This window comes from Oryzias melastigma, linkage group LG17, assembly GCF_002922805.2.
Source record: "Oryzias melastigma strain HK-1 linkage group LG17, ASM292280v2, whole genome shotgun sequence".
In the NCBI taxonomy this organism is placed as follows: domain Eukaryota; kingdom Metazoa; phylum Chordata; class Actinopteri; order Beloniformes; family Adrianichthyidae; genus Oryzias; species Oryzias melastigma.
In genome coordinates this window covers 28,246,482-28,258,573 of record NC_050528.1, presented here as the reverse complement: position 1 = coordinate 28,258,573, position 12,092 = coordinate 28,246,482, and the positions used below count along the sequence as shown (strand labels likewise).

At 37.1% G+C, this 12,092-nt stretch overlaps 1 protein-coding gene across 2 annotated transcripts in view; it reads left to right on the top strand.

Moving 5' to 3' along the window:
* ankrd12 (ankyrin repeat domain 12) overlaps nt 1-12,092 on the top strand; it is a 47,301-nt gene that overhangs the window by 15,086 nt on the left and 20,123 nt on the right. For both annotated transcript variants that reach the window (XM_024281014.2, XM_024281005.2), the window contains exon 2: nt 10,331-10,444. In XM_024281014.2, the coding sequence (XP_024136782.1) occupies nt 10,385-10,444 (60 nt within the window). In that variant the 5' untranslated portion in view covers nt 10,331-10,384. The remainder of the gene's footprint in view (nt 1-10,330; nt 10,445-12,092) is intronic.

Sequence of the window (12,092 nt, the reverse complement as noted above, 5' to 3'; positions counted from 1 at the left end):
GAAGTAGGGGGGCTTGCTTCGTCCAGTTATTTTATATACAGTCTATGATTTTACCTGGTAAAACATTGCGATTAATAGTGATTAATCACAACAGAACATTTTTTTTGTAATCGATTGATAGCAGTAATTAAAAATAAATGCTCTAAATGTGTGATTTCATATTGTGATTATTCACAGATAATAAGTGGTTGGCAAATCCTGAGACAAAAAAAAACCCCAATAACGATTAATTTCAAGTTTATGAACTAAAACAAAACCGAAAGAGCAGCATTAGTCACCGGAAGTAAACAAATCTTCTTGTTGGTGAAGCTTTCGGTTTTTAAAGTAAGACTAGCGAGAGCTTTTTTTCCGTTCAAAAGCTGAGACTGACTGACATAACTTCTAAAAAAAAAATGAATTGGCTTTAACACTGGAGTTCTAGCTCCAGTGTTTGCATTCTTTTGGTTATGATAACTCTTCAACAGTTGATGCAATAATGCCACTCCAGCGGACTCTGAAGCGCAGAAACGCAGCCTCACGCTGATATTCAGCCCTGCAGTATAGCAGGGAAGGGCGGATGTGATCAACGTGAATCAGCTGATTCTGTCATGGAAAAAGACGACTTTTTCATACGGGCTGTAACACTTAGAACGTAAAATGTTGAAGAACTTTGAGGATAGAAAAACTGGAGAATATTTTCAGGTTTTGCAGTTAAATGATCAAAAAAACAATGATTTTTTTTTTTAATCCTTGTTATGTTGTTTCATATTTCTGCTGAACTAACCAGAAGGTTGACAAAAATAAATTAAAAATTTGTTTAAAATGACAAAAATCCTTAGTTTCTATTTAAATTTTTGTGTTTTTATCAGTTTTGTTGATTCTAATCTCCTGTTCTAAATAAAAGTATAAATGATGGTGATTTAATATAAATAATTTGAATTTTCATGCATCCAGTAAAAAGACATCCATAGAAGCAAACATTAGATTAAAAAGTAAGAGTTGTAGTTGGATTCATGAATCATTGAGCTTGACTCGTGAATAAATCGGATTGCCACCTGAGCAAGGATCCACAGCCCTATTTCCGCTGGTGTCCATGGCAGAAATGACATGTCCAGTTTTGTCATGAGAGGGATCTCACATCAATTTAAGGTTAGGGTCATCTGGACCCCCTAAGATAGCACAAGGGTTAAAACTGCATTCTCATGCTCTCATCCAAGCAATGGCTCTAGATAACTCTTCCTATTGTCAGTTATGTTTCAGGATATTTATTTATTTATTGCTTAAGCATGTTGTTGTTTGCTAAATGGTAAATGCTTTATGCTTGTGTAGCACTTTTCTACCTCCTCGAAGGCCCAAAGCACTTTACAGTCACACACACGTTCACACACTGATGGCTGCTGAACACTGGCACCAACCTGTAACCACCAGAGGTTATGTGGGGTTTAGTTTCTTGCCAAAGGACACTTTGACACATGGGAGGGCAAGGAAAAAACTCTGTTTTTATTGCAGAAATCACAATGTAACCGTTTCAGCTTGTTTATAATTATTAACTGATCCTGCAGATAGTGACACCCCTGATACAGTGGTTGTTAATGTATAAATACATTTAACCTAAAAATTGCCTTTCTTAGTATTTCTTTATCAAATTGTCGTGAATCAGGAGCAGATGAAGAAATGTAGTTGAAAAGAGCTTATTTGTGACTAAGAGAATATGCTGAGCGGGCCACAAGCTCCCTGCCCCCCCATTCCCAATACATCCACTTGCAGAGAAATAGATCCATGAACGTCTTTATTTTCCTCGTCTGAGCTGGAGTCTGGATCACGGCTGGATAGCTCTGATATTGCTTGCCGTTTTGTTGCACCTGCAATGTTATGTCGTGTGAGGGGCTGTAAGCTAGAGGGAGAGGTTGTAAAGAGTTTGTTTATGGCATATGGGGGCAGAGTTTCCTTCTTAGAAATTATTTTACGTCACAGATGATTCAGAATTTTTTTTTTAATATCCCACAAATTTATCAAAATGACCTTAAACCTAAATGCCTCAACTGTCAGAGGTCAATAACACAGTGGCTCTGCCAATTCCTGTTTCTTTATGCTTGAGAAGAAAAAGGTTCAGAATTTTAAAGCATCTGAATCCAAAAGTCCACAGTATACAGAAGATGATGCTTTTTCTTCTTTTGTTCTCTGAATTTTTTTCTGCAGTGGGTGTAAAGCGGACCCAATGCTTTTTCTTCACTGTGCTGTCTATTGTCAACAGAAGCTTCAGTTTAAATCTAACCTCTCAAGTTTTAATCAAACAGTGCGTATCAAAAATAGGGTCATCCTCCTAAGGTCAAAGGTAATCTGAATCAAATGAGCTTTTTCTGGAGACAAAGACGCGGCAAATTGTTTAGTTAAAAAAGAGGATTAACTGCTATTTCTTAAATTTTGTCTTAAAATTTCAATATTTTAAAATGAGGTTTTGAAGATGAATTGAAGCATCGTTCTTTACTGTCATACAATAATCTGTCGTTCTGTTCATGCTTATTTCAGATTAGTATATGTGCTTTTGTTTTCTTGTTTTGGTGGGTGATGGCTGGTCCATCTCTGCTCACGTTTCCATGTAGTCCCAGTAATTGTGTCTGTGTCTGGCTTTGTCCTGCATCTCATTATGCAGCCAGAGGAGGTGGAGGAGGAGAGCTGGGAGTGCACGAGCAGAGGAGAGATACCTCCCCCATCATTTAGCCTGATAGCAGAAGGGCCACGACCACGTGACCAGCTGTTTACCATTGCAGCAGGCGTAGTGGGGCTGCCGGAGCGCGCTACTGATCTGCCGTCTTCCATCGCTCAAATAAACCGTCTCAACCGGACAATATTCTTTTCGAGCGATTCCGTGTTTGTCATACATTTGAACTGATTAATTTAGTAGCTCCATTTTATATGCAGTCGTGAGTAGAACCACTTGGGGGAACGAGGAAAGATGACGTTTTTCCTACATGGCGTGTGAGTGTACTTTAGGAGGTGTAGTTGAATACTGTTTCTGCTGGTGGCGGTCGTGACGGCGTGCTCTACGAGCCGCATGTCAGACTCGGTGCTATTGTTAGCCCTCCTACCTCCCTGTCCCATGCTGCAGTCAGTGGATCAGGTTTCTGTAATGTGTGTGCGCTCCTCTTCCATCCCAGCTACAGCACCGTACACACTCCAACCCCCCCTCAAGTTACACCAGCACCCCCACCTCTTCCATAACCCGCAAACTGCTACACTCACGCAAGGACACACAAGGCTGCTCTCTGCTCCCAGGGCCAACATGATCCAGCGCGGGAGGGAAATGGCTGTTGTTAGTGGGGAAGCAGTGGAGGTAGACTGCAGGAACATCGGGTTATAAATAAATACGGAGACATCTGCTTCTCTGGAGCTGGAGCACTACTTTTTAGCTCTGAAGGAGATTTCTGGGACTTCTGTCACTGCGTCTTCATTTTATCAACAATTTTTGTCTCTAATTTTCTTAAAATTTGGTTGTAAAAATAATAAATTAGGAATTTTGAGTTAACTGTGATGGAAAATGTCTTATAAGAAGTAGGGATGCCTCAATTAGTCGACTAATATAATATTGAAATAGTCGTTCAGTCTTTACTCTATATTATATAAAGTCAGAGTAGTATAGTTGTACAAAGCTATGAGCGTTACTTGATATTGATTCTTCTCCTTTTTCGGCATATAAAAACTCAATCACACTTTCATAGATTTCAGCAATCTTGGTATCAAAACGTTCAGCTCCTTCAGGACATTACTGCTGGTATTTTTGTTATTCATAAACTTTATAGTTTTTAAATATTGAGCAAAATATGCCCCATAAGAAATTAATGAGAAAGTCTTGAAATGTTGACATTTTAAGTAGATCAGTAACACTCTTTTAAATATATGTATGGGCTATGTTTTCATCTTTTATTATAATTTTCAAAAAAGGAGATTTTAGCTAATATTTTGCAACATGCTAACGTTTTTGGCTCATTTGTTATCTACTGAGGTTTAAAGGCTAATTTCGAGGTTGGCTTCTATTTTAGCTACAGGCTAACATTTTTACTAATTTAGTTTACTGAGGAATTTGAGACTATTTTGGAGTTTAGTTGGTATTTAAGCAGTGTGCTAGCTTTTTGGTTCATTTGGCCTCTACTGAGGTCTCTTTTTGCATTTATTTGGAATTTAGCTAATAATTTAGCAACATGCTAACATTTTTGGCTAATTTATCTACTGAGGTTTTTATAAGCTAATTTAGAGTTTAGCTTCTATGTTAGCAACAGGCAAATGGTTTTGACCAATTTAGTTTACTGAGGAATTTTGGGCTATTTTGGAGTTTAGCTAGTATTTAAGCTACAAGCTAACTTTTTTTCTAATTTGACATCTACTGAGGTTTTGTGGGCTAATTTAGAGTTTAGCTCATATTTAAGTAGCACGCTAAATATTTTTACAAAATTGGCATGCTTTAGGGATTTTTAAGCAATTTTACTGTAAAATGATAAGAAATTTAGGTCAACTTCAGCGCTCTTTCATAGTTCTTTAACGAAATTTCCAGTCTTTTAGCAAATTTAACATTTTTCAAACAGCTTTAGCATTTTCAGTAAATTCTTTCTGCATTTAAGGTAAATTGCATCGCTATTTTCAGCAAAAAACTTCATATTTTATGATGTTTATACTGTGTACTTGAAAATTAAAATCCACAAATGCATTTGATCTAAGGGTGTAAGGATTCGTTTTAATAACGATTTGATTCATATTATAATTTATGGTTGCTAGTATGATTCATAGTCGATATTTTTCATCTTGAACCATCTGATTGGATCCACTGACCTAAAATGGATCCAGAACATCTTCATCAAAAACTTCAGCCTGTGCGACTCAGAGATGAATACCTGGTACTGAACAGTGCAGGGAAGTTTTCCAGATGGCTGATATTATTTGCACGTATTTACGTGCGACCAGCACGAAAAGTGATGGAAATTCACGTTGGCCACGCGTAACACGTGCAGCCAAGATGCACACTGCTGCATTTCCCATTTGGAGTTTAAGTGCATCTAAGGCTGGATTTTGTTATTGATCGCACATATTTAAAATGAAATTTAAAGTTAAAGTCCCATTAGCATGAAATGTGTTCTCAGCATTTGGCCAACCCCCGGAGAAGCGGTGAGCTGCAGAAACAACTGCACTCAGGAACCATTTGGTGGTTTAACATAAACCGTAACGGTGATCTTAACCTTAAATCTTTCCTCTGGGTTTGTGCGGCACGTATGTAAAAAGTTTACATGCGAATAGTCACTTTCCATCCAGATTCCCTGTATTTCTTCAAGATAATAAATTAAATATCTGTACAAACAAACAAGTAAACAAGAAGAAATGTCAAATCCATTCACATTTTAATTTGATAAAGTTCAGCAGACTGTTGTTTAGAATAATCATTACTAGAACATTCTACCACACTGTATGGTCACATGACTTTGATAAATTCAAAGTGTTTCCACACATTGGACTGGAATGATGGTTGATCATTTTCTGCGGCATCATTTGTGTTGTCTGCTGTGATGGAACTTGGTTGTATAAACCTACCATGTCTCAATCTGAATGGGATTTTCTAATATAGACTAACGATTAATCTCATTTTGACACTATTTTTTATTGTGTAGTATAGGACTGCCACGATTAGACACCTAATCGACTATTAAAATTGTCGACAACTAATTTAATAGTCGCTTAGTCGTTACTTTATATTTCATGTAGTCAGAGTGTAGTAAAATTGAATAAAGTTGTGAGTGTTCAGCACCAAAAAATGCACTTTTTAAATATTTGAGTCAGTGAGACCAAAACTTAATCTTTAGTGAAAAATTATTTCTTATGTCAGATGCTGAACTCATTTGATTTAATCTTGTTTTAATATCACAAACTATTGAAGGACAGAAGCTGCACGATTTATTAAAGCTTTGATAAACTATCATCTTAACTGTCTTTATTTTTAGTTAGTTTAAAGCTAATGATGGTTAAGATGTGTGCTTTACATCTACTTTGCGTATAAGCGATTAGTCGACTAATCTGAAAAAGTAATCATTGATTAGTCGACTATTAAAATAATGGTTTGCTGCAGCCCTAGTACAGCACAGTTTGATTCACAACCTGCCTCAGACTGATCAATCTGCTGGGATAAAACAATCGTTACACCACTATTTTGATCACATCTATGCCTGTTTGACTGTTTTGTACTTGTTTCTGCATTTCATTTAACTTCATATCATTGAAGATTTTCAAATACACCTTCCCAAAGACCATTTTCTTTTTTTTATTTAGTTTCTGCAAAGAAAAAAATTCCAATAAAACTGTCAGTTTTTTAGAGTAACTGTTGATCTGGCAATCATTTAATTTGATAATAAAGCTGTCATAATCACTTAACTAGGTTTTTTTCTTTTTTTTTAAAACAGAAGTGCGTATGCTTCCCTGTAATAATCAAATCACTTGAGTTATTTTTTCTTGAAAGGTATTTGGTGCAAAATATTTATGTTTGTGCCTTTTCCTTGGAATTTTATAAACAAAATTTTTCTTAGCTGTTAATATTGAAATGATTACCACTGGCATCAATTGATATTCCAGCATTTTTTCCATCTGGCGACTGAATTATTTTAGACATACTTGATGTTTGAAAACAAATCATTCTGATTCTATGTTGTGTCACATCCCTTTTATTCTATCTCCACATTCGTACACGTGCTGTTGGTGTTAATAAGGCTCTGCGTTTAAGGTGGTTGCTTTTGGCCATGTTGACTCCAAACTAAAGTAGTCATTAAGGCAGAGTTTGATGTAGACTTGAAACGGCCCAAGGTTAACGGCAGAGCTCGCAAGGTCTTTTCATCCGGGAGTCACTCATGAAACTCAATGTGAATGCCAACTGGCGGATGCCCAAATACCTCGTAATTATAGTCACACCCTCTTCGCCTGTCTCTGGGCCAGATCAGAGTTCTGTCGGTGTTTGTTTTCTGGTCTGGTCCCGACGCGTCCAGATAGAGTTTGAACTCTGCTGGTCGTGGGCAGCTCGGCTGAATGGCATTTGTAGCTGCATTCTGCTTATCTGCTGACTAATGACAGACCTCTCACTGACCTTAACGGAGCAGCAAGTTCTGTGTGGGGGGGAATTACACCTGTTAACACATTTCTCTTTTAGATAAAACCAGTCCAGTTGACCACATTTACCCACTACATCTATAGAATCTGGCTGGATGAATGACAGTCACACATTTCTCTTTTAACAGTTTAAATACAGCAAAAGTCAGCAGCTTTATTTATAATTAATAATGATGTAAAAATATTCAAAATAATCTAAAAAACATTTCTATGAGTCACTTTTAAATTTTTTTTTTCTTTATTAATAGAAAAAAATGAAGAAAAAGAATATTGAGTTTTGAGATGACACCGTTCATTTGCTGTTCCTTACAGTTTCCTACTTCTGTAGGTCGCACACCAACTATATTTTTATCTATTGTAAAATCATTCCTAGTTTTCTTTAAATTATGAATATGCCGTTTTTGGCAAAAATGTAAAATATACATTTTCTCCAGAGCCACTGGAACTCATTAGAAATTCACCTCTGAGTTGTGAGTGGAACTATTATTGATATCCCAGCATGCCTTTGTGAACACTCTCTCCTACAGACCCTCACAACCCCAGGCTAACATTAGCCTAGCAAATCCATGGCGAGCGATATTGGAACTATGCAGCCATACACATTTGATCCAGATTCCAGCTCAGACGAGGAAAATGAAGACGTTAATGGATCTATTTGTCTAAAAGTGGATGATTCAATTGGAGCGGAGAAGGCGGCACTGCAGTTGCTGCAGTTGCTGCGTCTCTAATCTGAGTTTTTGCTCACCATCTCATTATTTCACTAATACATTTTACTGTATGTGAACTGTATCAGATTAATGTAAATATATTCAAAATATATATTAGATAATTAATGTATTTCTAAACAAATTTGTATAAATGTGTAAACTGTCTAAACTTGAATTGAATTGAAGAATCGAAAGAATATAAAAAAAATTTGAATCAAATCTATCCAGGCTCTGATGAATCAAATCGTTTCTGGAAATTACTATTGACACCTCGCCCTAATTTAAGGTTTTTAAGTTCGGGGAACATTTTTCCCTTTTGATTTTGTAAAAGATCTTAGATTATCAAACAAACTATTGTTCATGTCAGAAATGTTTGTCCTCAATACAAGTGAAACAAATATACTGATCTTGTCTTTGCTTAAAATTGCACTTTGGTGGAGAAAATGAAGTCATATTAGTCTAGTCTTGCAGTACAGAAAAACATAAAAAAAATGCAGATCTGGGATGCATTGATAATTGTTTCATAATCGAATTGCTGCTTCCTGAATCGTGATCAATCCGTGAGGTGCCTCAAGCTTCCCACCTTGAGAAGCTATGTCCTTGAAAATTACAGTTGTTTTGATTTTTGCCTAAAAACAGCATGATCATGATTAAAGCATGCTTTGAGAAGCAGGGGGACTTGCAAGCACCTGTAGATGTTGAACCATTGTGAAATAGTCTTTCTAATGGTTTTCTGGGTGGCCGTGGTTTCAGCTGCTTTCACATCATCAACAAACTGCTGTGTTTTTTTAGGCCCATTTCTCTCTGTTCTCATGATCATGGAAACTCCACCAGTTCAGATCTGGTTTGGAGCTCCAGACCTACAGGTGGATTCATGGACATGATCTTGTATTTTGCCACCAACGGTTGTCAACTTAACCCCCAGCTTGTTGCTGATGGTTTTGGGGTCCATTCCAGTCGTGTGGAGGTCTTCAATCTTCTCCCTTAAATCTGCTCTTTAGAATTTGGAGTCTGATTGATTCTGTGGACAGGTGTTTTTTTTTTTTTTTTTCAAACAGATTTTAGAATCTAACTGGTCTCTGTGAACTAGAACTCTTACTGGTTACCAGAGGATCAAACTGACAGACTGTCAATTTCTATCCACAAAATCAACATCTACAAACTCAGCAAGATTTCTCATACTTAATTCTTTCACTGTAAATATTTATGCAATAGTATTTACATAAATTGGAGGAGCTAATGTGACATTGGCCGCTCAGAAATGGTGGTTGAACTAGTGTTTTAAAATGACTGTTCACTACTTTTAAATTCCTACTTTCTTTGTAACTATGAAATCTCAAAATGTGTCTGTTCCTTGAATAATCTTAATTCAAGTGTATTCATGAAGCTTTCCCTCTTAGTCTTTGTTATTCTAGACAAAGCTGTTGAATGCAATTCATTGACCAATGAGAGGCCTTTCCTGCTCAATCAAGGGCCATTGAAGCTAACGGGGGAAGTCCATTCAAACTACTGAGGAGGGCTCAATGACTGAAAACATTAGCCCCCATGTGACATCAGAAGGGATGCATGTCAGCGTGTCTTTGTGGGGAGATGATCGCACTTCATCTAGACTCTGCGGACGCCCACATTGTTCCTACTCACTCGACTGTCAGTCACAAACCACATCAGAGAAGAGCACGGTTCAAGTGATGACTGGGCGGGAGTGACAACTGTTCCGAGAGTCCCTAAAGCTGTGGTTCATGCTGCTCATTGAGCTGTTTCCTGACTCTTCTTTAATGTCAGCCTGTAGGAAGTTTGAAGGAAAATCCCTCATTACAGATCTTTAGTCTTTTGGTTAAAGTCCCCCTCTGATGAAAATCCTATTTTTTTGAGTTTTTAACATGTATGTTTAGCAATTTTCTTATGAAAAACAAACAAATGGAATAATAATTTTTGCATTTTTGAGTATTTCTCCTTTTAAAACGTCTCAACAGCTCTGCTGCTCATGCTAAAACCCCTCTGACTGCAGTCAAATGAGCCGCCGTTCACATTTCTGTGGTCAAATCAGCATCACTGGATTTTTGGTGTGAGTTTCATCCAATACTTACGGTAGCAGGACTGAGAACGCTGGAAAATCTCCACCAGACTCCACGGAGCTTCTTGATGTGACCACGGAAATGTGAACGGCGGCTCATTTGAAAAAGGCTTTGGATAAACATGAAAAATGGGTTTTTAAGGCATTTAGGTTGTGGGATTTTGATTAAAAATGTCAGAAGCATAATTCAAATTTATAAAATAAAAAAAAGCTATATGAGGACTTTAAATCTCTTTTTTACAGACTAAAAGTTTCACTTTGTTCATAGTTAAGGTGGATAAATAGTGTGTTGATATGATTCAGTAAAACCATCTTCTGTCTTGTGCTGGTGTCTGTAAGTAGTCTTTTTTTCGTCAAGAATTGTGAAGTTCATCATCTGTTGACAGAAATGCGGCAGAGCCTAGATCTTTATCTGTGCTGTTTTCTCTTTCAGGTGCATGATGAGCCGACTGTGCTGTAGCCGTCTAAGCTAGTCAGGTGTCGCACCATGGCCAAACCTGGGAGCGACCGAGATGGAGCCATGGTGGATAAGCAGGCGGGGAAGAAGGTACGCAAACAGTGAAAACCACTCCAAATGACTTTTGTTCTTGTTTTTATCTTTGAGACATTTTAACCCACGTGCTCTCTTATGAGGTGCAGATGACTCCATCCTTATATTGATGTGTGATCCCTCCCATGACACAGGTGGACAGGATTGTATGTCTGCCACTGACACCAGCGAAAACCAAAAAAAAAAAAAACATTTAAAAAAATCAGCGCGCTAGACCCCACTTTTAATGTAAACATGCTGAGATTAGCGGGAAGGTTAAATACTTCAGGGATACACAGTAACACATTCTTTCTTATTTAATGGGAAAAAAACGTTATTATTAACCAATATTTAGTTACATTAAGAACTCCTCTGATTTTCTGTCATAACAAATCATTTATGCTCCTTGTTGGTTTGCTTTTTTAATTATCTCACTGACATTTTCACGTTTTCACAAAAAAGATTCAAAGGACTTCTCTCCTCATTATCGTTACACTATTACTCTTCACAAGTGCTGCCACAAATGATTATTTTAATAGTCGACTAATCATTAATTATTTTGTCAGATTAGTCGGATTAACCATCATTTATTCATCAGCTTTAAACTAACTAAAAACTAGGTATATAGTATTACCTGTGATAATGCAAGTGTGAATGCTGTAAGATGAATTTGGCCGCTGAAGATACCAGTGCTGATAGATGAAGAAGTTGAAACTGATAGCTAAAAGCGCTGTAGTTAATAGCTGAAATCGCTGACGCTAATGGCTGAAAACGCTAAAGTTGATAGCTGTAAACGCTGAAGTTGATAGCGGAAAAAACACTGAAGTTGATAGCTGAAAGCACTGAAGTTGATAGCTGAAAGCACTGAAGTTGATAGCTGAAAACGCTGAAGTTAATAGCGGAAAACACTGAAGTTGATAGCTGAAAGCACTGAAGTTGATAGCTGAAAACGCTGAAGTTAATAATGGAAAACACTGAACTTGATAGGGGAAAACACTAGTTAAAAGCTGAAAACGTTGAAGTTGATAGCTGAAAACTCTGAAGTTGATAGCTGAAAACTCTGTAGTTAATAGCCGAAAACCCAGAAATTGATAAAGGAAAGCGCTGTAGTTGATAGAGGAAAGTACTGATGTTGATAGTGGAAAACACTGTAGTTGATAGGTGAAAATCCAGAAGTTGATAGAGGAAAATGCTGAAATTTATAGCTGAAAACGCTGAAGTTAATAGAGGAAAATGTTGTAGTTAATAGCTGAAAATGCTGAAGTTTATAGCTGAAAACTCTGAAGATGATAGGTGAAAACGCTGAGGAAATTGCTGAAGTTGATAGAGTAAAACACTGTAGTTGATAGCTGAAAATGCTGAAGTTGTTAGAGGAAAAGGCTGAAGTTAAAAGTGAAAAACCCTGAAATTGATAGCTGAAAACGCTAAAGTTGATAGCTGAAAACGCTGTAGTTGATAGCTGAAAACGCTGAAGTTAATAGCTGAAAGCACTGAAGTTGATACCTGAAAGCACTGAAGTTGATAGCTGAAAACGCTGAAGTCAATAATGGAAAACACTGAACTTGATAGGGGAAAACACTAGTTAAAAGCTGAAAACGTTGAAGTTGATAGCTGAAAACTCTGAAGTTGATAGCTGAAAACTCTGTAGTTAATAGCCGAAAACCCA